This window comes from Panicum virgatum, chromosome 1K (assembly GCF_016808335.1).
Source record: "Panicum virgatum strain AP13 chromosome 1K, P.virgatum_v5, whole genome shotgun sequence".
Taxonomy (NCBI): domain Eukaryota; kingdom Viridiplantae; phylum Streptophyta; class Magnoliopsida; order Poales; family Poaceae; genus Panicum; species Panicum virgatum.
Window position 1 is genome coordinate 55,702,311 of NC_053136.1, and position 26,206 is coordinate 55,728,516.

A 26,206-nucleotide genomic window follows, 5' to 3' on the forward strand; every position below is an offset into this window, starting at 1 on the left:
CTAGTCTATCAACACATGCTCCCGCACGGGCTAGTTAGAGATATCTAATAATTATCTATCTCACACTCTATTTAATCAATTAAATATTCTAATCCAGTACTGCAAAGATACATATTTATCATTATATAATTGTAATAAATGTGATTGATTTATTTACTAACAATTTTTTCTCACTTTGCATCACACCTCCATATGTTTGATATGTGTTTAATTGAACATTTTGTTTAAGCTATGTAAACAACATGAAAATTGGTATTCTTATCTCTTCTCATGTGCATGAATATATGGTGACAAACACCTTATGGTTAGTATATATATTTATATAAATACTAACATAAATGATATTTTAATAATGATAGGAATAGTAATTTAAAAATTTATATTGATGTGCTTTAAGATTTTATTATAATAACATAATTTTGTTTCATATTTGGGATTGATTTTAATTTTTATTATATTATCATTGGGTTATATATATATATATATATATATATATATATATATGAAAACTTAGGAGTTATTTGATATTATTTTATAATGGCATGAGTGGGTAATTTACATGAATATTAGGGGGTTACTTTTAGATTATTTTTATAATCGCAGAGGTGGGTAATTTAGATACATGTTTAGAAGGTTATTTTAATCTATTTTCATAATGACAAAGGTGGATAATTTATTAAAAAAACAGATCCAATGGCTGTTATGATTAGAGTTGTCGAATTGATGGCCAGATGTTTCTGATTTTTGTGAGAATTTGTATGATTTTTTTTATTTTTTTAGACTGACCACCTAGGATCCTAGGTGACTTTACCTGAAGGCTTCAAAAGGAGCCTCCAATTAGTAATAGTAAGATTATGACAATCGACAGTGTGGGACAGATAGTTGGTAAAACCTTTTAGATGCTCGTAGTGTTCTTTTATAACTCACACCATTTATAATGATTTACTAAAAAAGAAAATTAGTCCACATGCACGAGATTTCAAAACCAGCGGATAAGAAGCTGAAGCACCCATCCTAACCTATAACTACCTCGCTTCACCAGACGAGATAGGAAAAAAATGAGGGCCATCTGTGCAGACCACACACTGGCCATGCGCGGTAACACCACGACCATTTCTAGTGAACTAAGATCTTTAAATACCCCAACTGTCTGGTCTATCAGATAGGATAGAATCCTTTCCGCCATTTTTTGGACATTTTTGAAAATGCACTCTAAAAACAAATCAGCACTGTAGAAACGATCGAATCAATACGAAGAAGCTGACAGGTCTCTGACAGGAAATCAGATATACTAGTATTATTGTCAAATTTCGGTTAAATTAAAATTATGGCATGCATATATGCATACAAACTTTCTTGTGAGCTGATACTGTGTTTAATAATTAATTTTGCCTATCCAACTCTCCAAGGCATGCTATAATTATGATTTATGTGTACCTCACAGGCGATGAGGTCCTGGATCTTTGATTATATTAATTGTCCTGGTTCATCAACGATATAGCCTGGGCGAGAGGATCTGGATGCAGATCAGGATGGCATAAATCTGCAATAACCTATGCTTATACTAGTTAGGTGATGCTACCCTGCAACATGGCAGAGATTTTTCCTAATAAGCAATCACATGAAACTAAGATCTTTAAATACTCCAACTGCCTGGTCTATCAGATAGGATGGAATCCTTTCCGCCTATTTGGGCCCCTTTTTTTTTGAAGAAACGGGCCATTTTTAATAATGCACTCTAAAAACAAATATATCACTAATCAGCATTGGTAGAAACGATATCTCGAATCAATACGAGAAGCTGATGACAGGTTTCTGACAGGAAATAATCAGGGATATATACACTAGTATTATATATTGTCAAATTTATATGCATATAAAACTTGTGAGCTGATACTGAGTTTATTAATTTGTTATGCGGCCTATATATCCAAGACAGGCTATAATTATTGTCGGGCGATGAGGTCCTGGATCTTGATTAATTGTCTTCCATCATCAAGATAGCCTAGTAGCTATGGTTATATGGATACATACATATAGCTACATGAACGTATTGATAGCAGGCAGGCAGCCATGCATTCTGAACTGACTCGATCTGGTGTCTCTGCATGAATTGAAGCCATACATGTACAATTTGCTAGTTGTTATAGTAGTAATGTTGAGAAATGGATACACTCGACAGCATAAACTTCGTTCATAGGCCACTGACCAATGCAACAGTTAGCAGCAAAGTTCAGTTAATATATACAAATTTATAAAAAAGGATTTATGTTTATGCAGACACACAACTGCAGCCTAGCTGAATAATAAATCCAGGTCCCATGCATGGGAGACTTGTTGTTGGATTTAAAGTACACCCAAGTGACCAACCACCCCCTGGCTGAATCGGCGGGTACCTGCTGATTCACGGGCGGAACCATCGCAGCATGCATCAGAGATTAATAACTCGCTCGTTTGCGATTTGTGAATAGTCTAAACCCCAATGGCCATCAGGGAACCCCACAGCACACATGTGAGACAGCAATCCCCCCGTACTGAACCGAATGGCCGGTTACTGTTAACATGAATCAATTCAGACATGCTTCCGACCAACAACCGATTTAATGCTTCATGCATGAGACAAAAAGATTTGATGTGATAAATAAATAGTAAAGTTTGGATAAAGAAATTTTGGAACTAAACACAGACTAAGCACGCAGACAGCTAGGCCGCCTCACGCCTACCAAAAATCAGGGGGCTAGGTCACGAACCAACATGCAGAGCGCAAAAGACCATTGAAAGGAACGGATAGGAAGAGAAGACACGGGGCACCGGAGCCGGACTGGACGCCAAAAACCGGGGAGAGTGGGGGAAGGCAGCGCCGCCGCCGTGGCCGGAGTCTCGGAGTCCAACAACGGCAAGCCAAGAGGGAGACGAAGACGACGAAGGAGCCAAGAGGTTTAGCATATTCGGCCCATGAGCGCGGCCCAATCGGCCCAGTCAGAATAAGACGTGGCTGTGCAGCCCATGTAGTGCTTGGGTTAGGATGGGCCGAGCGAGAGAGGGAATGACTGGGCCCACGGGTGACACGAACTGGTGGTTTTCTTTCCTTTTCACCAACCGCCACTATTAATCCCGAAAAAAGTTTAATTGGATTCGTGTCATTACAATTTTTCAAGTTTACTGATCTGTCATTATAATTTAACTGTTTTGAACCGTGCCATTATAATTTCACATCTCTTCCAAACATATCACTATGTACCCTTTCGTTTTGGTTCTGAGAATTTGTGGACTAAAATACCCTCATCTTATTCCTCCTCTCATCCCCTCTTTTCTTCTTCCTATTTTTTTTTACCTTTATACCATTCCATCCACAGTTGTTAGGAGTTAATAGATTTAGAGCTCTGACATGTAGGCATAATCTAATAAATTGACCATTTTGTCCTCTCAATCTCTCCGTCTGCACTCGACAGCAGGCCGCGCACCATGGCCCTCCAGTTGGGGCCGCGCGTCCCTACCTCACCGTGGCCTGCTCGTCGGGGCCGCCCATCGCTGCCGCGTCGGGGCTCGCACGTCGGGGCCCTGCGTCGCCGCCCGCTTCTTGTTCTTGGCCGCCTCCGCGACATCATCCGCGGCCGCCATGTCGAGAAGGCGACCCACCTACCCCCACAACAGCGGCCAGCCCTGGGATGTGCTCCTTGAGCAGTATCAAGGTGTTGGGGCCGTCGGCCTCTAGCGCGGCCGCCATCTCGCTCAGCTCACACGCCGACCGCGCCGCCAGGTACTGCGTGACGGAGTCGAGCAGGGGAGTCCCGGAGACGAGTGATGCGGCATGGATGGCGTCCTCAAGGCCGACTGGCTCGCGGAGGGGTGGCGCTGGCGGCCGGGGAGGCCGACGCGGAGCTCGCGGCCGCGCAGGTTGCGGCTGTCGAGGTTGTGGCAAGCGCTGCGCGCCGTCTCGTCGTCGGGGTACTCGATGAAGGCGTACCCCTTGCGCTTATCGGTGGTTAGGTCGGCGGCGAGGCGCAAGGAGCGGGCCCCCCCTCGCGGGTGAGCCGCCACCACTGAGTTCCTTTGCTGCGCGCGAGTCAGGAAGAGAGGAAAAGAACGGTGAGGAAGAAGAAGATGAAAAACGGGGCCGCTCGTCATTGAGAGAAGAGAGTTAAGCAATTTTTGGCACCCAACGGTATAATAGTGTTTTTGCTGCTTCGTTATCCCCCGTTAGCACTCCTTCCGTCAAAAATGATATAGATGTCAAAATGGAAAAAATGCGATGGTACAGAGGTCTCTCAGAACTTTCTAGTGGTATGGACGTTAGGGCCAAATTTTTATAATGGTATACATGTAAAAAACTCATCTCCATGGCCTAGGCAGATCTGCCTCCTCCTCCCCCCGGCCAGGCGATGTGGGGGCCGCCGCGCGTGCCCCTGGACCCACGCCCCTGGCCAGCCTCGACGCTCGCCCCCGGCCACGGCAGGTCCAGGATAGCGCCATCCGTGCCCGCCGTCGCTAGACCCCGTCGAGCCCCCGCCGTCCTCCTCCCCTTCCTGGTGCGCGCCGCCACTCTACCCTCCACCTCTTCCGCTGCAGGAGGTGCGGGGGCAGCAGCGCGACAGCCGGGGCAAGCAGATGGCGGGACGGTGTCCAACGGGAGAGGGCAGCGGCGTCGTGTCTCCGCGCATGGGAGAGGGGCATCGACGAGAGCAGTGGCCGAGGAAGCAACACCCATCGCCAAGCGGCCTAGGGTTGCAGGCCGGCCATGGGGCGACGGTGGATCTGCCTGTGCCATGGAGAGGGAGGCAGGAAGGAGAGAGGAGATGAGAGGAGGAAGATGAGAGTATTTTGGTCCATAAATTCTCAAAAACACATTGATAGGGTATGTAGTGATATGTTTGGAAGAAATGTGAAATTATAATGGCATGATTTGAAATAGGTGAATTGTAATGACATATCATTGAACTTGAAAAGTTATAATGATATAAATCCAATTAAAAAAACAACTGCCACTATTTCCGCACTTTCTGCCACTCCAGTAGCAGCACCCAGGGAATCGGTGGGACATGAAAATCCCCGTGAGGGATTAACTGCTCTGGGCAAGCCTCCCCTCCTCCCAAACTGGAAGCCTGGAATTCCGCCGGAGAACCCGGCCTTTTACCTGGCTGGAAGCCCACGTGGAAATCGTCCACGGGCCAAATCATCTCGCCATTTGGAAACCCACGGGAAGGGGAATTTTCCACGGGGCCAACCCACCCGACCTACTGTCAAAAAAAAAAAAAAAACCACCCGACCTCCAGGGGCGTCACTCGCACGCGTCGCGAGGAAAAGCTGCGCCTCCCTCCGCCTCCGCCGGCGCCGCCGCCCCTCCGCGTCCGGGCTTCGCCGCCTCTCTGCTCTTCCATTGCTCTGCCTCCGTCGCCCCTCCGCTGCTCGTGTCCCCGTCGGCTGCAACGCCACCACCCCCTCGGAGAACTCGATCTACAGCAGCGCCTCCAGCTCGGCCAGCTCCACATCATATTCTCTTCGGCACATGTGAGCCCCCCCCCCCCCCCCTCCTGTTGGAGTTCCTGTAGATCCTGTCCTTGCTGATCTCCAAGATCCAATTCTTGTAGCAGCCGCATGCGGAACTGAGAGTTCGTGCTATAGCTGGCTCTGGATAGAGACATAGTTCACAGGTCAGAGGCTAGTGAAGTCACATACAGTTGCTAGATCAATGGCGATCACTGATTGATCTGTTCTTGGTCATAAGGAAATCGCCCAACGCGTTGACTGGATCCATCTCCAAATTGTTTCATATATACAAGCAGCTGTTCTAGGTAACCTATGTGTAAAAAAAATCAAAATTCTATAGGGCTATCCTGCCTGAAATCCTGGTGCAACAATACTGCTAGACCTATCCTGCCTGAATGTCTGAAGATGATGTGTGCTAAACAATAAACATTATTCATTGTAGCTTGAGAACTGAGATCGCATTGTGAGGATCCTGCTGAATTTTTTTGTGATATTTCTGCAGAGATTCCTGCTGTGCTGAATTTGACAAGAATGTAAATATCGAACAAATCATGCTATATTGTTTTGATTTTGAAATAATTCACTGTATGAAAAGCAAGCCATAATAGAATAATAAATACTCCGCGTAATATTTGCTAGACCTAAAGCAGTTAGCACTATTTTACTAATAAAGAATGTTATATAAATACTTGAAAATAATGGCAGACCTTGCTTTGGCCATGGTGGCGGCAGTGCTTTTGGTGCTGGGGCCTGGGGCATCTTCCATGGAGTGATAATTCAGTTAGCCAGCACATTGATTTGATGGTATAGTGCTGCAGAATTAGCCCTTGCTCTATTTGATTTAGTCTCTCTCTGGCTGAGTTCTGATAATTATCCTCCATGAGTTCTGATAATGATTGGTCATCCCTTTGTTGAGCAATTATCCTATATCCAATTTTCATTATTTAAAGTCTGATGTGCTAGTGTAGATGCAAAGAGAAATCTGTTGTGCTAATTTTAGTTTGGAATCAGTAGTTTATATAGATAGATGTAGTCAGTTTCATTTAAAATCCACTTCACTGTTATTTTGGTCCATCTAGTGCCTGGATAGGCCGATAGGGTATCAACAACCTGCTGAGTTTGATTGTCTGTGCATGTATTTTGCTGCACTTTAGTTTAGTTTTAATGCTTAACTAATAAGTATACTACATTTGCTAATAGCTCTCTCTAGAATGGCCATAATCAGGTTTGCTAATAGCTCTCTAGAATAGAATGCTATATGTGCAGTATGTCTCAGCCTTCTTTATCTTGTGATAGAGGTGAGTGAGCCTCTTGTTTTGACCATTTTATTTGTAGAAAGATAAGGGAGATATGCATGCAACTCATTAATACCAATTCATGATATGAAATGTGTAACAAGCATGACACTTCACACTGTTTTTCTGTATATTGTTGTAACTCACCATTTGTTTTATGTTACTCGTGGAGAACTTGGCGGAAGCAACACATGTTCAGAGAAAAGTGAAGTGGCCTTGATCATTAGCGTCTGAGAAATTTTCAAGATCATAGCTAGATTTTTTGTTCCTCCTGTCTATCAATATTTATATACACGCACCTACTGTTTGTCCATTTTTTATGCTACTGGGTCTATGTAATACTATATTGATGTGTGAGCTGGAGGACTATAATTTAAATAGTGCAGAGTTTAGCTTTCAGTACGCAAATCACGTGTTTATTTGGAGTTTCAGAATATTAGCCATGTGTAATTTACAACTTACAACGAGAATCTCATAATCAATATAGTCATATTACGTAAATTTGGGTACTGTTCTTGCTTCCAAATAGCGATGGGGAAGGGGGACAGGGAAGGGTGAACGGACCCCGGGATACAACCGGCCGATTAAATCCCTGGTTGCCAAACTAGCCCTTAGGGTTGTCCTCGCCGTCCGGGTTTCCCGGATCCCTATGCTTGGAGTGCCTGATATTCTTTCAATTTGTTGCATCCTAGGATGGCGACCCTGAGGAACTTGAAGATCAAGACGTCGACGTGCAAGAGGATCGTCAAGGAGCTGCGCTCGTACGAGAAGGAGGTGGAGAAGGAGGCGGCAAAGACTGCCGACATGAAGGACAAGGGTGCCGATCCCTACGATCTCAAGCAGCAGGTCACAATGCTCAAAGTTTTCTTCCTTTCTCGACATACATTACTGGTTACTGGTTGCAATCTAATATGTTCACAATGTTTACTGTAGTCTCAATATCGTTGTTCCCTGGTTTTTGAATGAGCATCTAGTTTGCTCGCTTACGATTGCTATGCGATCATTGGTTCAGTTTAGACTTGGGAAAATAGGAAGGTTCATTAGCCAGAATTTTTGTGTCTTTCCACTGAGAAGAGATATTTTGTTTGATTATAATGAAATGTTTCTGAAAACTATATTTTGATGATCAAAGTATATGAGCATCTGTTCCCTTTGAGGCTGTAAGGATAGGAGGATTATTTGACTGTTAACTGATGCATTGCTTTTTTTTTCTTTGTTCTTGGATGGGAGAATATTCATTGAGATTAATTTTCATCCTAGTTTGTCTTTTCGTGGCCTAGAACTAGAATTAAAATCTTGCGTTAAACGGATTTTCCATTTCTAAACTGCATTGCATTTGTCAAGCCACATGAGGTGGCTGAAGTGTTTTTTTCCCATTTCCATGTAATTGAGGTTGTGAGAGGTCATGTTGAAATTGTCTGATGGTCTAAAGAAATCATTGGATCTCGAACTTCACCTCTGCAGGAGAATGTTTTAGCGGAGTCAAGGATGATGGTCCCAGACTGCCACAAGCGACTTGAAACTGCACTGGCAGACTTGAAAGCAACGCTGGTACGCTAAAAATATCCATATCTAGATCCAGAAATTGTGCGGCTTTGTTCGTCTATTGCAACAATTGTTTCATTGCAGGCTGAACTGAAGGAGTCAAATGAACAAGGTGCTGAGATCGGAGAAGCTGAGAGTACAATCGCAGAGGTCGAAGCTGTGGTCAAGCCAACAGAAGAATGAATTCTGAACTCCCAATTGCTGAACTACTAGCAAGCATCCTTATTGCTCTTGTTGAGACCTTGTGAGCTCGTTAGTAAGATGTGTTTGATGTAAACTCATGTACCAGTATCTTGACCTGGAAATTCTACGACTGGGCACGGAATTGTGTTTGCTGCTCTGCTTATACGTGGGATGGCCCAGGAGAGCACTTTTTCACTGAACAGCAAGGGTGAGGCCTTGCTGAGATTTTTTTATATTTATATAAAAATATAAATGGAAAGGAAAGATTATGAGTACTATGAGAAATTACTGGGCCAATTTTCTGGAAGCACCTGCACTGATGGTGTTACCCGTGAACAAGGAGGGCAGTGTCTTCGAATGATCTCTCCTTTATAGACGACAAAAGAGTTCCATGATGAAAGGTCCAGCTTGCCAGGATGATGGATGACACCCTCGCTGAAGATTGTGGAATCAAATATGCAAATAGCACAATGTTTCCTCTATATACCAGTTGCTATATACGCTGGCAAAGAACACGATCGTGGTCATCTAAGACGCGCTTGGCAAAGAACAGTATTCATCTAAGCATTTTATTCAGAATGTTCCTTGTGTTCACCTCAACAAGATCTCTACTTCCATTTGAATTTTGAAGAGTAAATCTTGTGTGCGTTTTATTCAGAATCTTCCTTGTGTTCACCTCAACGAGATCTCTACTTCCATTTGAATTTTGAAGAGTAAATCTTGTGTGTAAGAAAAATAAAAGGCGAAATATTGGATACACACGACCACGCGCACGGCAGCAGAGACAAAATTGTCGGCTAAACTTTGGTTAATTTGCATAGATATAAATTATATACATCGTACTGCTGTACAATTTTCTATCATTATGCGTGTGTTGTTCAGGTAGGTAGGTATAACTAATTGTACTTTGCTGTTAGAAAAAGAACCAAAACTTCACAAAAATGCCTCTCTGATCAATCGTGCAAATACTCTTGATGACAACCGGCTCAAGACATCTGGTAGGATCTTTGATGAGATGCCCGGCAACACAGGAAGAAGTTCTTGGACTACAGACACCATGTTTACGTCCTGCCAACAACGAAATGATATCAGAAACCTTCAACACCCATTCTTTGTTGATACACAAAAATAAAAGGCAGCTTAAAACGCATACCCCATTCATGGTTGTAGTTGCAGTCCCGGATGTTAGGAATTTCACAACCTTCTCGACATTGTTCAAGATGACTCTGTCTTCCTCTGTGATTGTTGGAAGCAACGCTCTGGCCCTAACAGGAACCATGCTAAAAACAGGGGTTGCATTCCCTACCCCGAAAGATGCAGCAATCTGTATTAATTGCTCCCTTGAAACTGCATCAATGGCTTTGACAATCTGCAAGGAAAAGAATAAGAAGGTTTTATATGTCAGAAGTTCTTCTAAGCACATCTCTCCATATCTAGTAAATTAATGTGCCAAGTACAAGTCCTGGTTCTTGCTGTTGTAACTTTCAACACGAGAGCTCACCTCATCAAGAATGAACTCCCGAAAGAAGTTCCCCCTCTCAGAGAGTAGAAAAGCAAGAGCTGCACGGGCTTTAACTGGCTGCTCAGGCTGGGCTATGACCATTGGAAATACAGGAACCAAACTGGTGCTAGGTTGAGCTCCTATATCAGCCAGCTCGGCCATGTTTCCCTTCAAGTTCTCCCCACCGCCGCTCTTTGCTGCACGAATAAAATTCTCGAAGGCTTGCATAACATCAAGTCATCAATGAACCTTTCTGCGTCGAAAACACCAGTTTTGCCATAAATTGTGTAACGCAAGGCACTCCTTAGCCGAGGTGATTCATCTGTTAATAGCCTCTGATATTATCAAATAAAACCACATATTAGTAATATAGAACCTTAAAATCAAAGTCCCATTAGAACATCTATGTGCATCCGTTTTGTGTTTCTTTGATAAAAAATGAGGAAAATTTTAGTTGCAACTGCAATAGTGTCCACGCATAGACTAGAGAGTACAAAAATATGAGGAGGATGTGCAGGTTGAATGCTGACCTGTGCAATATATGGGTATGCTTCATCCACAATGGCAAATTCAGGATCTCCCACCAAAGCTATACCTTCTAGTACTCCAATTGCTCTAATAATCAAAGCAAAGTACGGAGGTATCCTGAATGGATAATCAAAAGTTATCTGTGCTAGATCCGCTGCCAATTCTTGAAAGTTAATATTCTTAGCACCGCCTCCTTCAAGTGCCTGATCAAAAACCTTGGCCAGTACAGGCAAGATTGGATCCAAGTTAACTCCCTCAGGGATGAAACCAAGCTTCACAAAGTCCTTAACAATTGCATCATAATCACGATGAATAAGGTGAGCAATTGCTTCAATCATTCCATACTTCTGATCATCTGTCAGTTTTGTTACAAGCCCTAGAAAGAAAAAGGATACAATTTTTATTGGATGTTCATGTTAGAGTTAAGCTAGCACTTGTATCTTACTTTATGCACTTTTTGCTTTATCAGTAGGGGTGCCTTGGCTCTCAAGTTGATCATGAGATGCCTTGGTTCCCAAGAAGCTCTTTGCTTTATGCTAGTGGAGGCCCTGCTCTATATAAGCAGCAGCCATCCTTTGTAACCGTGAGACTTTACCTTTACCATTTCAATCAAGCGGCTATAAGCCAAGCTGCCCTCGTTGGGTTCAGCTGAAATTGAGATGTGTCCTGGGTATCAATTGGCATCTAGAGCCTAGGTTAGACACCCTTCCCCTCAGCCGCCGCCGCCGCCGCAGCAGCGAAGGGCAAGGACGTTTCCGGATCCGGCCACGGTGAAGACCAGGCTCGGGAGGCCCGTCTTGCCGCTGCAGAAGCAGCAGCCGCGGAGGCAGCAGCCCAGGCGGCAGAGGCGGCTAAAGCCGCCGCAGCCACGGCCGCCGCCTTGCGCTAGGAGATCGAGGATGGCAAGCCGGCGGTCGATGGGTCGGAGCGCTTCCACACGCCGGAGCGTCGTTGACAACTCTCTCCGTCCCCAGAGCGGCGCCACAGGCGACGTGGTCGGTCGCCGGTGGTGCAGGTCTACCGCGACATCGGCGGCGGGTGGCCCATGCTCACCCGTGCCAACTACCACGAGTGGAGCCTTCTCATGAAGGTGAAGCTCCTGGCGCGCGGACTCTGGGAGGCCGTCGCCTATGGCGTCGTCTACGAGGATGATCGCCGGGCCTTGGAGGCCTTGTGCGTTGCGGTGCCGGCAGATCTCGGCACCGCCCTCGCCAACAAGCCGACGGCCAAGCTCGCCTGGGAGGCAATCGCCACCAGGCGTCTCGGTGGTGAGCGCGTCTGTCGCGCCACGCTGCAGCGGCTTCGCGGCGAGTGGGAAAGCCTCCCCTTTCAGCCCGGTGAGCAAATTGAGGATTTTGCTCTTCGCCTGACAAACCTGATGAAGAAGATGGCCATCAACGGCGACACCGACCTCGACGAAGAGCGCGCCGTGGAGAAATTTCTCCGGTGTGTGCTCAAGAAGTACGAGCAGCTTGTTCTCTCCATCGAGACGCTACTCGACTTCGGGCAGCTCACCATCGAGGACGTGACCGGCCGGCTCAAGGCGGCCCAGGACCGCGAGCGCGCGCCGGAATCGGAGGCCGCCGACGGCAAGCTTCTCTACACCGCCGAGTAGTGGCGGGCCTTCGAGAAGAAGAAGGAGGAAGGAGCCGGACCATCCAAGGATCGCCGTCGACGTCCCCGCGGAGGCAAGAAGAACAAGCCCAAAGGCGGTGACTGCGACGGAGACCGTGGCCGCACGGATCGCGGTGGAGGGGACAAGGCAGGCGCCGCCGGCGGTGAACGCAGGGCGAACCGCGATGACACCTGCCTCAATTGCAACGGTGCCGGCCACTGGGCACGCGATTGCCCCCATCCCCGGCGTGATCGTGGTCGAGATCATGGCGGCGCGGCAAACGTGGCAGAAGCAGAGGACGACCATGCTCTGTTCCTCGCGCATGGGTTCCTGGAGATGGACGCGGAGGCGTACAGCGGCAAGGTTCCTGCTTCATCCTTCTACGCCAAGAACGCCGACCTCGACCTCCACGAGCCGAAAGCCAGCGCCTTCCTCGACATCGGCTCCGGCGTCGGCGACAAGCTCGACGGCTGGTACCTCGACAGCGGCGCCACCCACCATATGACTGGTCGCCGCGAGCTCTTCACCGACCTGGACACGACGGCCAGAGGCACGGTGAGATTCGGCGACGAGTCAAAGGTGGAGATCCACGGCGTCGGCTCCATCATCTTCGAGGCGAAGAACGGCAAGCACCGGGTGCTCCATGGTGTGTACTACATCCCCGCCCTTCGCAACTCGATCATGAGCCTCGGCCAGCTATATGAGGGAGGATCCAAGGTGGTGATTGATCACGGAGTCCTGAGGATCTGGGATCAGCACAAGCGGCTGCTCGTCAAGGTCCGCCGCTGCGCCAACAGGCTCTACATCCTCCACATCAAGACGACCTCGCCGCTCTGTCTCGCCGCGCGCAAGGACGATGAAGCTTGGCGCTGGCATGAGCGGTACGGCCACCTCCACTTCGACGCACTCCGACAGCTGTCCAAGGACGACATGGCGCGTGGGCTGCCGGTGATCAGCCACGTCGGCCAGTTCTGCGACACGTGCGTCATCACCAAGCACCGCCGAGCCCCGTTCCCGAGTGAAGCCCAGTACCGCGCGCAGGATCCGCTGGAGCTCGTCCACGACGACCTCTACGGGCCGATCGCGCCGGCAACTCCCGGCGGCAGCTTCTTCCTGTTGCTGGTCGACGACGCCATGCGGTACATGTGGGTGGCTCTGCTGACGACCAAGGGTGCTGCAGCGGATGCAATCATCTTCAGGCCGCAGCGGAGAAGAAGAGCGGGAAGAAGCTGCGAACGCTGCGCACGGACAACGGGCGCGAGTTCACCATCGCCGAGTTCGCTGCGTACTGCGCCAAGGAGGGGATCCAGCGCCACTACAGCGCCCCGTACACGCCGCAACAGAATGGAGTCGTGGAGCGGCGCAATCAGACGGTGGTCGCGATGGCGCGGGCTCTGCTGAAGAAGCGCGGGTTGCCGGCACGCTTCTGGGGCGAGGCCGTGGTGACTGCAGTTCACCTGCTGAACAGAGCACCTACCAAGGCGCTGAATGGCGTGACGCCGTATGAAGCGTGGCCCGGGAAGGCGCCGGAGGTCGGGTACCTGCGCACATTTGGATGTGTGGCCTTCACCAAGGACCTGTCGCAGCTTAAGAAGCTCGACGACCGCAGTATCCCCGGCATCTTCATCGGCTACGCCGACGGCGCCAAGGCGTATCGCATCTTCGACCCGGCAGCACAGCGTGTGCGCGTCTCGCGCGACGTCGTCTTCGACAAGAGTCGCGGGTGGGACTGGATCAAGGATGGAGGTGGACAGGCTCCGGCGGAAGAGTTCGCCGTCGAGCACGCCTGGGAGGAAGGAATAAAGGGAGCGCGGACACCAACGCCCGTTTCCCCTGTTTCAAGCCCCTCCCCTGTTCCATCTGCGCCGCACTCGCCATCTCCAGCTCCGGGGGAGCAGGGGAGCCCTGGAACAGAGGATTCGACTCCTCTGTTTCAAGAAGAAACCACGCCGGCAGCACCAATTCCAACCCCTGCGCCAGAGATCGAGCACGCCATGCCTCTGGAGGATGACGAGGACAGGCTCGATGCATCCTACGATGATGAGCCCCTCCGCTACCGCACGATGGAGAACATCCTCGGCGACGACTCTCCTCCAGGTTAGGCGCCGCGACTCTTCGCCCAGCTCCACCTCTCTCATGCTGGCGAGCTGACCGGATACGCGGAAGCCAAGGGCGATCCAGCGTGGGAGGCCGCCATGAAGCAGGAGCTTCAAGCTATGGAGAAGAACAAGACGTGGGAGCTGGTGCAGCTGCCCGCCGGCCATCGCCCAATCTCCCTCAAGTGGGTGTACAAGCTCAAGAAGGACGAGAAGGGGATGGTGACCAGGCACAAGGCTCGGCTGGTGGCGCACGGATTCGTGCAACAGGAAGGCATTGACTTCGAAGGTGCTTTCGCGCCGGTGGCGAGGATGGAATCCGTGCGGGTTCTTCTTGCACTGGCAGCGCAGGAAGGGTGGATGGTGCACCACATGGACGTGAAGTCCGCTTTCCTCAACGGCGACCTCAAGGAGGAGGTATACGTGCGACAGCCATCGGGCTTCGCCGTCGCCGGAGAAAAAGGGAAGGTCTACTGGCTGCGCAAGGCCCTTTACGGGCTGAGGCAAGCACCGCGCGCCTGGAACGCGAAGCTGGACACCACATTAAAGAAGATGGGGTTCACGCAGAGCGCGCATGAAGCGGCGGTATACAGGCGGGGCAGTGAGCGCACTGTCCTGCTCGTCGGCGTCTACGTCGACGACCTCATCATCACCGGCGCCGATCAGGGGGAGGTGGAGAACTTCAAGGACGCCATGAAGGAGCACTTCGACATGAGCGACCTCGGCCTCCTCTACTTCTACCTCGGCGTCGAGGTGCGCCAAGATGCCGAGGGCATCGTTCTTCGCCAAGCCCGCTACGCCGAGCGCATCCTCGAGCTGGGAGGAATGGCGGGCTGCAATCCAGCCGCCACACCAATGGAGGAGAAGCTGCGGCTCAGCCGGGAGAGCAAGGCGGAGGAAGTGGATCCCACGCACTACCGGCGGCTTGTCGGCAGCCTGCGGTACCTCGTCCACACTCGGCCGGACCTCGCGTTCGCGGTCGGGTTCCTGAGCCGATTCATGCAACGGCCCACGGCGGAGCATCTGCAGGCGGTCAAGCGTGTGCTACGCTATGTGGCCGGGACCCTGGACTTCGGTCTGCACTACAAGAGGGCTCCGGGCACAGCGCACTTCGTCGGTTACTGCGACAGTGATCTCGCCGGCGACGTGGATTCAAGCAAGAGCACCAGCGGGACTCTGTTCTTCCTGGGAGATTACTTGGTCAGCTGGCAGTCTGTGAAGCAAAGGGTGGTGGCATTGTCCAGCTGCGAAGCTGAGTACATTGCAACCACCACCGCAGCAACTCAAGCGCTGTGGTTGTCTAGGCTGCTCGGGGAGCTCCTGGACAGGAAGATGGAAGCAGTAGAGCTTAAGGTGGACAGCAAATCTGCCCTAGCTCTGGCCAAGAACCCTGTCTTCCATGACAGGAGCAAGCACATTAGGACTAAGTTCCATTTCATCAGGGACTGTTTGGAGGAAGGGAGCATCAAGGCCAACTACATCGCCACCGCTGACCAGCTTGCCGACATCCTTACCAAGTCACTGGGCAAGACCAAGTTCCAGGAGATGAGGAGGAAGATTGGCTTGAAGCAGGTCACCTAGTGCTAGGCTTAAGGGGGAGATTGTTAGAGTTAAGCTAGCACTTGTATCTTACTTTATGCACTTTTTGCTTTATCACGGGTGCCTTGGCTCTCAAGTTGATCATGAGATGCCTTGGTTCCCAAGAAGCTCTTTGCTTTATGCTAGTGGAGGCCCTGCTCTATATAAGCAGCAGCCATCCTTTGTAACCGTGAGACTTTACCTTTACCATTTCAATCAAGCGGCTATAAGCCAAGCTGCCCTCGTTGGGTTCAGCTGAAATTGAGATGTGTCCTGGGTATCAGTTCATGAGCACAAAAATTGGAATGAGAAACATATCAAAAGTAGGCTGATAGAAAAGCTAATGACACAATTAATTGTTTTTAAAATTCAGTCAGCAGAGTTCTTGCTAAAAAGCAATACAGACAACCTATTAAATGATACTGAAAAGGAGGATTGCACTTGTCATGGTTTAATCTAGTGTGTACGGCAGTAGTTAGTGACTTAGTGATGCATAATTACAGAAACTGCCAGAATGCACGCAATTGTACAAATAGTAAAGCATAGCCATCTGCACCACAGATTAGGTAAATGTATGGAGCATTTGTTACAATTTTATTAAAGTAACATAATGCAGCTTTTAGTTTTTTTAGTGGCAAAATATCATAGTTGAACACAAGAATCGTCTATGGATTTCCAAACAGGTTGACTAACCAAAATCAAGAATGGCCAGCTTTCCATCAGGTGTTCTAATCATATTGCCTGGATGTGGATCAGCGTGGAAGAATCCGGTATCAAGCAACTGCAAATAACAAAACATATAACATGAAAAGTGACTCAAGCAAAGAACATAATTGAGAAACTATCCTGGGAATAGTATGAATAAGATGTACATAAAATGATTGACAAACTAACCTGTTTCAGATAGCATATGACACCAACACTGACCAATGATCCAACATCATCCTCTGTACTTTGTGAAAGCTTCTCTCCCTCTATCCATTGTGTGGTAAGAACTTTTCTAGATGTGTATTTATGGTATGTCTTTGGTACAACAACCTGGAAGATTGTTAATAAATTGTAAATCCATAAGTGAACAGATTGACAGGGAAATTTAACATGTACATGCTGTATTCGGTAACTTTATAAAGTCATGAACCATATTGTTAGTTTGTTACACGACATGCTCCTACAAGGCAAATACAAAGCAATTACCTGTGGCAGATCTTCTTTCATCATTTCAGCAAAGTAGGTGCCATTTTCCCCTTCATTTACATAATCAAGTTCTTCAAAAAATCGAGCAGCCCACTCATCTACCAGGCCAACAACATCAACGGAGACCTGACAGTATTCAGCAGTGTTTCAGTTAAAATTTACAAAGGTAGTATCTTCATCTATTCTTCTCAAGTAGATGAAAATCTATACCTCTGGAAATCTCCTGAGTACCAAACCCAAGTTTCTAATGATGAATAAATCGATGGTGACAGTCTCAAGTACAAATGGTCTCTGCACTTTGACAGCTACCAGTTCTCCAGTTTCTTTCAAGCGGCCTTTATATACCTGTCCCAAAGATGCTGCAATACAATTCATAAGACAAGTTTAGTCCAGGGATAGCGATTAGTGCAGTTCACAGAGAATACATAGTTCTTTAGTTTAATTACCAGCAGCAATTGGGGAGGGGGATAACTCAGAGTAGATTGCTTGCCAAGGCTGACCAAGCTCTTCTTCCAGAAGAGCCATTGCTATATCATCTGGGAATGAAGGAACCTTAACATAAAAATAGAAAGCCCAATCAGCAAATAGGTATGCGTTACATGTCATAGCAAGGGAACGTAATGAACTTAAAAATAGCAATCTTTACCTTATCACATAATTTTTGCAACTCAGTCATCGCTGCAGGGGACAGAATATCTGGCCGTATACTTAGCGCTTGCCCAAGCTTGATGTAAGCAGGACCCAGAGATGTTACAATTTCCCTCAGTTCAATAGCACGAGCTACTTCATTCTACGGATGAATGTTTGACAGCAACGGGAAGAATATATTGTGGTTAGCAAATGCATTCGCATGGTTTTATAGAAGGCAACACAGGTGCAGTAATATGATAGGTACCTCCTTGAGTTTCTTGTTGATAAGATCGGATATGAGAGAAGAGATGAAACCACCAGCAACAGACAGCAGTTGCACAACACGAGTGGCGACAGCCCTCGGACGCTTTCCCCAGTATGCTGATATGATTTCAGGACTATAAACAAGAGGCAGCCCCTCATTGTTATCCGCAGATTCTACCTTGAACCAAGGAAGAAAAACAACAGAATCAATAACAACCTACTATATATTAATGTCGTGCTGGAAGTGATTGTGCTTTTATCGGGGGGAAAACATTTGTTGTGCTGGACACGTTTCTGTTCCGTAGTTTGGGTAGAGAAGAGAGCACGCTGCGTGAGAGGTTAACGGAAGTGGATCAAGAGGGTTGCGGTTTGGACCTCGACGAGTCGAAGGCGAACATTGTCATCAGCGAACTGCTCGTCGCGGAGGTTCTGGCCGCGAAGGCCACGCATGAGCGTGGCAAGCTGCTCGTCCTGCTCCATCTGCTTGCGCACGCGCTGGATCTCCTTGGACACTCCTCCGAACCTCTGCGCCATCCACAGGCAAGAAAACCATATCAGCAAGGTCACAGAGACAGTTGGGGGGGGGGGGGTGAGGAACAAGGCTGGAGTGGCTTGAACTTACGGTGTTGGAGAGATCATTACGGCTCCTGGGCCTGGGGCGAGAGGAGGAGGAGGAGGTGGACGGCTTCGGCTCCGTGGCGACGGCGCGGACGCGGGGAAGCTGCTGTCCTCGGCGGCGGCGGCGACCGGGGAGCGCCGGGAGGTGGGCGACGCGGCCGAAGCCGCCGCAGTGCAGGAGATGCGGCGCCGCGGCCGCGGCCGCGGCCTCCATGCTCAGCTGCGCGAATGAAGGGCCCCGAGGAACTTGGGCGCAGCTGGAACCCGCCGCCGCGTCTCTCGTGGGTTGCGAAGCGAAGCCGGGCAGCCGGCGTAGGACGCGTGCAGGGGGAAAGGCGGGGTTGGGGTTGGGTGCAACAAGGTAACTGTAAGGAGGGAACGAGTGCGAAGTGGTGGTTGGGGAAGAAGAAGAAGAGCTGGGGCCGGTCGGTCAATGGGTGGTGGGAGCCGGGGAGTGGGGCGGCTGGCTCGCGCGCGGCCACGAGTGCGAGGCGCCTGTGCTTGTGGTTGGTGCGTGCGCGGGGGAGCGCGGGAGCGCATGGGCGGCGCCGCGGCCGACGACGACGACCGTCAGAGCGCGGGGATCGGGGAACAGAGTGAGTGGGCTCACGCTTGCGATGTGTCCGCGTCCCATTCGAACGTTGAGATCTCCAACCACAAGCTAGCAAATGCCTGTTGATCGACAGCACTCGCCGAGTGACCGGCAATTCAACCACAGATGACGATCGCTGCAGGATCAAAACATCCGCAATTTTTTTTTTGTTCTTATGGATGCGTGGTTGGAATTGTTTCAGATGAAAACAATTCAAATCTGTCAAGTATGATTTCTCGCAAGGATAGAATGTGAAGCAATTTCTTGCACCTCTTCACACGACTTGAAACAATAAATGTTGTTGTACATATTTAACTGTTACATGAGCAGGGGAAAGGTAGCCTCTTTTTTTACAAACAAAATTGATACCGATACATGCTACTTAAAAAACACAACATGGAAAATAACTTCTGCTAAAACTTCACTTCTACAACAAGAGTGCTACAAGTAATTTACAATCAAGGGAGACACGGAGACCACAGCTTCTCTCAACTAGGCTGAACAGGCAGAGTTGAATGCACACCACAGCAACACCAAAGCTCAACAAAATCCCTTGTGCTGAATAATGTTTCTCTCGCTTCATAGTGTTTTTGCACTAGATGTCCCATTCTTTTCTATTGCTCGCTGCCTTGCACGCTCCATCTTCCGTTTACGCCATTCTTCAAGGGCTGAAGATGTTGATAAAACATCACGTTAGATAAGTTCGCAAGAAGAGCAATAGGGAGAAAAATCTGCCCAGCTGCTGTAGCAAAGCACTAACACCACTTACAAATTACCATTCAAGAACAACAAGTTGCTTATTTTCCACATATGCTGACTTCAGAGCTGACAACAGTACAACACTATCATTTTTTTTCTGCTCTATCCGTCTGCTAAATGTACAATTACATGCTCAATTTAGTTGATTCTACCAACATCTTATGTTCTGTTCCTGGGACGATATTCTTAAACCATAGAACAAAACTACGGGCAATCGATTACAGCTGCCATAATATGCAACATTGAGTTGTGAATACTTCTAGATATATTTCAGCAAGATGTTCGAGTAAAATATATTTCAAGAAGAAGAGAATAATCTTTTTCTGCCAATCCAGTTGAAATAACAGGTTAAACTGTTTTCACAAGTGAGGAAGTAGTAGTACAATCTGTCAGCCTTGATCATGTATTCATTTAAAAACTGTGGGCCACAAATTGACAGTAGTATGGCGTCATTACAAAGATTATGATGCTTTAGCCATGTATGAAAGCAAATAGATTCAAATTATCTGTGATTTGTTCTGATTAATGTACCATGTTTATCAAATCCTACCACACATATTGCAGAAAATAAATGAATTGATCCAATTATGATTTCCCCTAAATCTGCAGGAAGTAAAGGACTAGGCAGTGGGTGGGTGGAAGAAAACCTTTTTGGCTGCTGCCATCATTCCCTGCCCTTAAATCTTTCAGCCTATTTGATAAATCAACAGCAGCGGTCTGCTTAGGATCTTGTGTTGCCATGCCGTGGTCACCAAAAGCTTCTTGCTCAATTTCCTTCACCTATGTAACAATCAATGAGAATTGTCAAAAAAAATAAATTTTTCTATGCAGCAACATGGTGTGCATCCCCATTTTTTTCTCAAATCACTACAAGCAAAGTGCATGGAAACATACTCTTCTAATCAAATCCACAGGTTCCATAGCACGACGCAACTCTTCTGATTCCCATATATACCGAAGCTGAGCTGCATAATAGTAGGACCCAGTACTTCTGAATTCAGTTATCAAAGAATGGAAGTGAAGTGCAGCACCTCAATATTAGTAGAATTTTCCAAGAAGGACCCTGCTAAAATTCCAACACTTATATACTGATACAGACCAGAAACAGCAGCGAAATGGCTACAAGGAGTCAAGGACTAGCAGTTGAGCAGAGAACGCTGACACAGGGTAACGGATAACCTTAACAGCATCCTTTTTTGAGAAAAGCATAATCTTAGGCTCATGTGGATTCCCTAGATTTAGTTCGCTAACCAGAAAAGGACGCTTGCGCTGAGCTGTAATCAGAAGTTCGCACCCCACGTTTAATTGGAAGAAAATTTCTGAAGTTCGCTAGATTTAGTTCGCTAACCAGTGAAGCTTACTAATTTGGGAGCAAACCGAACACATCTCTCCATCCAAATAACCGTAGTAAAACCAGAAACTTAGGGCGAATACGAGCAAGGGGTTACGGTGTCAAAAAAAAAAGGGGTTACGGTAGCATACCATAATCGAACTGGTCGCCGCCTGGGATGCGCGTCCAGGACGAGTGGTAGTTGTGAAGGAGGAGGGCAGCAACGAGGAGGTTAAAGGCGCACACGGCGATGGTGGCGTTCTTGTACGAGAGCCTCGAGGCGGCCGTACCCCCTCTCCAATTGGACTGGGCGTCCATCCCCTCGACGGCGCCGCCGTAGAGCTCGCCCCGCTCGCCGGAGAAGACGATGAAGACGACGGCCGGGGCGAGCCGGATCTGCTGCCCAGCTGCAGCCTTCAGCCTAAATACACCAGCAGCCCAGCCCGTATTAACGCCCAGAAATGGGCCTGGCCCAGTAATGGAGTGGCATTGATTTGGGCCTCGGGCTGGCAGGTCCGGACAACCCCCCAAGGCCCCCCAACCCTACCTTCCTTTCTCTCTCTCTCGCCGTGCCCGTCGTCGTCGTCGCCACCACCACTTGGCACCCCCGTCGCCTCCTCCGCCGACCACCACCACCGCCCACCGGCGACAAGGACAGCGACGATGCAGTCGGCGGCGTGGAGGCGTCACCTCCTCGACCACCACCTCTCCCCTTCCACCACGGCCGCCATCGCTGCCTTCAGATCCGCCTCCCTGCCGGGGCTCACTCCCCAAGGTAGCTACCATTTCCCTCGGCACGCGTGCCCCGCCGGGTAGATCTTAGAGGCAATTTCCTTCCAGGGTTGTGTGGAGCGGATGGCGCGAGGTACATGTCGTCCGCGAGGGCGCCGGCGGTCAATGGCTCGGGGCATCTCGTCCGCAAGGGCACCGGAGGGAGGTCTTCTGTCAGGTGAAGAATTATCTCCTTTTTTTCTCAATTGATTGTTCTTCAATTGAATGGCCACAGGTGTTGCGGCAGTGTATCCGGGTCTGTCCTTCATAGCGATTTAGTCTATTGTGAGTGAGATTGAGCTAATGTCGTGATCTGTTTGAACTGCCAAACATTGATGGGGTGCCTAGACATGACCTTTCTGATGCTCATATCGTCAGATCATGTAGTTCATACTATCACACTTGGCAATGCGTGCATCAAAATTTAGTTAATTGATTGATCAGTGTAGTAGCTGTTGTTTGAAACGTGCGTCCCATTAACTTTGCCTGCTATGAAACATAGTGAGGAGTTTATGATGTGTAACCTGGAAAATTTTGAAGTGCAGTTTTGCTCATTGTTAGAGTTGCCAAAGCTTGTGGCGTGACATATATTAAACTTGAGACAGTCTTAGGAGTGCTACATGCAGATTCGTTATGCTTTTTTTGTTGATGTTTTCTTCGCGAATGTTTGGCTACAGAAAAATTATGGCTTTAGCTTCTTGGTCTACTTCATGCGCCAAAGTAGCAAACCCCTTTCGCATTTCGATTTTCGAGTGCTCTGCTTGCGCTGTCTCACCGACAGGTGGATACTTATGTTAATCTGTGAACATAGCTTGTTTGTTATACTGCCAACCTCTATAAGCATGTGTGAGACTAACCATGTATATGCATTGATCCATGTAGCTTTTGAAGTTTTGGAAATTTTAGTGGACCTTAACATTGCTTCGTTTGGTGTCGCACATAATCTGAACAGTTGCAATATAGTCTGGGCTACTTTTCATATTTTGCAATGCTACAGTAACATTCATCTTGTGCACTGCAATGCTACAGTAACATTCATCTTGTGCACTGCAATGCAGTAAGGTCTTGAATTGTGGATTCAGGTTAGAGTACGTATTTGCGATGTGCTGATATAATTTGTTCCAGCACGATTACTCCACTGCATCTGTCATATCTGCAGGCGAACGCCAGAGTTTTTCAGTTATAGTTTGAAGCTGCCTTGATCATGTACCTAATATTTGTTTATACTGAGCAGATGTTATTTTGGCCTTTTACAGTGGGATTGTAGCAACGGTGTTCGGAGCTACTGGGTTTCTTGGGCGTTATCTTGTGCAACAGCTTGGTGAGATGATAAGACTATGATGCTATATAAATTGAGTTATAAATTGAGGGGTTACTCAAACATTGAATTTTATCCAGCCAAGATGGGATCTCAAGTGCTTGTCCCATTCCGAGGTTCTGAGGATTGTCACCGGCACCTGAAGATTATGGGTGACTTGGGTCAGGTAAAATATTAAATAAGCACCTTCAGCAATTAACTCATTTTTCTATATATTTATTTTTTATCATTTTAACTTATGGCAGATTGTGCCGATGAAATACCATCCAAGAGATGTTGATTCTATTAAGGCTGTTATGGCCAAGTCAAATGTGGTTGTTAACCTTATAGGTTTGTTTTACTTGAGATGCATATTGTATTCATCTTTTCATGATCAAATCTTATTCTGACTTTGTTAACTCCATGTCAACAGGACGAGAGTATGAAACAAGAAACTACAGCTTCGAAGAAGTAAACCATCATATGGCTGAACAACTTGCTATGGTATGCCCTGTATACACTTCCATTTTACTTCCTGTTGCAGCTCTCTAAACATGTTGCCTATTTTTTTCTAGAAATATTTTTTGGGGGAAAGAAAAACTATATAGGCTGTTTTCTGCAAGGGATGCTGAAAACTAGGATTTGGTGCCCAGCTGTAGTGAAAAACTTTAGTAGTGAGCCTTCTGGCTCTGGCTCACACACGCAGATCACGTCAGAACTCAGAAGGCAGCCGATCGCATTATTTTGCATATTGCTAAAAGGTTGGCACCTGGCAGGTTTCATAACCCATGGTTATTGATTTCCAATTGTACCTGCTTAGTTAACTTAGGTAAGGTTGCTTCCAGATCTAGCATGATCCATGCCAAATCAAAGATATGTTAGCTTTCTATTGTCAGTTTCTGACAGGGTAATTGTAGCTGGCCTTTTTGCTAATATCAGTTCGTATATCTCTTATTATCTTCCTTGCTGTAAAAATTTATAGCTTAACTTCTTGGTATAGTGTAGAGGATGTTGCTTTACTTCTTGTGTAATGCCCTTTGCTCCTTTTGAAAGTGAAGAATGTATCTCTCCTCGCACTGAGCCATTGCCTTGTTGGACTGTTAGTTTAGGGCCATATAGGCAGGTTCTGGTGTGGAATCTAACCGCTACATGTGCAAGAGTTTTGCTCTGAAGAATATCCTGACTACATAATTTCTTGAAGCCACTAACTAACTATGCATGTTGCCTAAACAATTGGAATTGTCCTATCATTTATGATACTTTTGTTTGCAATATGAGAACTGAACTTATGTTAAGACTCTGTTGCCTGGCTAGTAACCTGATGCTCTGGATTCTACACAGATTGCTAAGGAGCATGGGGGTATCATGAGATTTATCCAGGTTTCTTGCCTAGGGGCATCACCCTCTTCTGAATCTAGAATGTTGAGGACAAAAGCTGCAGGAGAGGAATCGATCTTGAAAGAATTTCCTGAGGTGTTCACCTGTTCTCGACTTTAGTCACACAGCAGAAGATGATAGCTCTTGTTTCAGAACCAGCCAAAGGCCAATGTCAATATTAAATAATATTTCTGTTTCTATAAGCAATGAGTTTAACTGAAATTTTGTTTCTATAAATCAACAGGCTACAATCATGAGGCCTGCAACCATGATTGGCACAGAAGATCGAATTTTGAACAGATGGGCACAATTTGCGAAGAATTGGGGTTTCCTCCCGCTTGTTGGCGGTGGAACTGCCAAGTAATTGAGTTTACCCGTTGCCTGTTCTCATAATGTCTGACCTGAAAAATAGTTTACAGAATGAAATATTCTATTCTTGTACATTTTAGAGGTTCTTTACCAGCAGGTAAATTACATGGATGCTACCTTTTTTGCAGGATTCAGCCTGTTTATGTGATTGATGTTGCTGCTGCTATTGTCAACTCCCTCAAGGATGATGGTACTAGCATGGGAAAGATATATGAGCTCGGGGGACCTGAGATTTACACTGTCCATGAGCTGGTAATTATTATTGCAATCTTCGTTGCGCTGATGAATAAAATTTTAAATTTGCATTTGAGAAGGAAAAAAGAAATGTGACTGATTGGGTGTAACAGGCTGAGCTTATGTACGAGACAATCCGTGAATGGCCACGATATGTCAATGTTCCGCTTCCTGTTGCAAGGGTATGAATTTAATTACCAGCACGTGTTGTCCAGAAAACTGGGCATTATTTAGACTCCCTTGTTGACTTGTATAGTTCTGAAATGCAGGCTATTGCTTCTCCAAGGGAAATGTTGCTAAACAAAGTACCATTTCCCCTGCCAACCCCTTCTATTTTCAACCTAGATCAGATCAATGCATTCTCTGTGGACAACCTCGTGTCTGAAGATGGTGAGGATCTCATTTAAAGCGAAGTAGCATCCAATTTTACTTTACTCACTGCATCCTGCTCATACTGTTCCAACACATCTTGCAGCTCTCACTTTCGAGGATCTGGGCATCATGCCTCAGAAGCTGAAGGGGTACCCTGTGGAGTACCTCGTGTCTTACCGGAAGGGCGGGCCTGCTTTCGGTTCAACCGTGAGCGAGAAGATGAGGAGCTCCGAGATGTAGCCTCCTCCCGTCCCTGAAGACACTGTAGATTTATAATCATTTAGTTGCAGATGCATTGTTGTGTTTTTTGTCCGGCCATCTGTCGCCGCCGCGTGCAGCTGCTCCCGCCGGCTGCCTCACCCGGGGGCTGGACCAAAATTCCATGCATGGCTCCTGCTCCTTGTCTGTTTTTACATCAATAAGAAGAACGCTCAGATGTTTTCTGTTGTCAAAATTTTTGAGCTGGATGCAAAGTGAAGAGAGGAACCGTTCCAACGATGACACGATTGTGGGAGGAGATTTCAGAGCATAATAATATAATCCTTGATTCTAAATGCATGGCCAATTCTTT

The 26,206-nt window shown here is 47.4% G+C and overlaps 3 protein-coding genes and 1 pseudogene across 8 annotated transcripts; 2 read left to right on the forward strand and 2 right to left on the reverse strand.

Annotated features, from left to right (window-relative positions):
- The first annotated feature begins 5,209 nt into the window (after window positions 1-5,209).
- Window positions 5,210-8,795, forward strand: LOC120646386 (tubulin-folding cofactor A-like). 5 transcript variants are annotated; one of them, XM_039922988.1, is made up of 6 exons: window positions 5,362-5,508; window positions 5,592-5,651; window positions 5,726-5,792; window positions 7,475-7,628; window positions 8,247-8,333; window positions 8,412-8,795. In XM_039922988.1, the coding sequence occupies exons 4-6, from the start codon at window positions 7,476-7,478 to the stop codon at window positions 8,508-8,510; spliced, it is 339 nt and encodes a 112-aa protein (XP_039778922.1). In that variant the 5' UTR covers window positions 5,362-5,508; window positions 5,592-5,651; window positions 5,726-5,792; window position 7,475; the 3' UTR covers window positions 8,511-8,795. The 5 variants fall into 5 exon arrangements, with proteins under 5 accessions (XP_039778925.1, XP_039778906.1, XP_039778918.1 ...); XM_039922972.1 differs by having other exon boundaries at window positions 5,272-5,508; window positions 5,592-5,792; XM_039922984.1 differs by lacking the exons at window positions 5,592-5,651; window positions 5,726-5,792 and adding an exon at window positions 6,193-6,291 and having other exon boundaries at window positions 5,273-5,508.
- Window positions 8,796-9,300: 505 nt separating this feature from the next.
- On the reverse strand, window positions 9,301-18,917 carry LOC120646376 (annotated as a pseudogene). The gene is made up of 13 exons (XR_005664409.1): window positions 18,539-18,917; window positions 18,292-18,441; window positions 17,918-18,094; window positions 17,669-17,812; window positions 17,469-17,574; window positions 17,233-17,381; window positions 17,023-17,148; window positions 16,723-16,866; window positions 16,522-16,609; window positions 10,542-10,915; window positions 10,012-10,346; window positions 9,664-9,879; window positions 9,301-9,578 (listed from the first exon to the last, which is right to left on the reverse strand). The product of XR_005664409.1 is annotated as an uncharacterized protein sll0005-like (transcript).
- A 454-nt stretch (window positions 18,918-19,371) lies between these two features.
- Window positions 19,372-21,638, reverse strand: LOC120646455. The gene is made up of 4 exons (XM_039923020.1): window positions 21,368-21,638; window positions 20,780-20,850; window positions 20,533-20,665; window positions 19,372-19,794 (listed from the first exon to the last, which is right to left on the reverse strand). The coding sequence occupies exons 1-4, from the start codon at window positions 21,531-21,533 to the stop codon at window positions 19,706-19,708; spliced, it is 459 nt and encodes a 152-aa protein (XP_039778954.1). The 5' UTR covers window positions 21,534-21,638; the 3' UTR covers window positions 19,372-19,705.
- Window positions 21,639-21,724: 86 nt separating this feature from the next.
- LOC120646444 (NADH dehydrogenase [ubiquinone] 1 alpha subcomplex subunit 9, mitochondrial-like) lies at window positions 21,725-26,193 on the forward strand. Its single transcript, XM_039923012.1, has 12 exons — window positions 21,725-21,990; window positions 22,056-22,164; window positions 23,243-23,307; window positions 23,385-23,470; window positions 23,550-23,634; window positions 23,717-23,787; window positions 24,625-24,756; window positions 24,905-25,020; window positions 25,158-25,281; window positions 25,377-25,445; window positions 25,533-25,653; window positions 25,739-26,193. The coding sequence occupies exons 1-12, from the start codon at window positions 21,879-21,881 to the stop codon at window positions 25,873-25,875; spliced, it is 1,227 nt and encodes a 408-aa protein (XP_039778946.1). The 5' UTR covers window positions 21,725-21,878; the 3' UTR covers window positions 25,876-26,193.
- The last annotated feature ends 13 nt before the right edge of the window (window positions 26,194-26,206 follow it).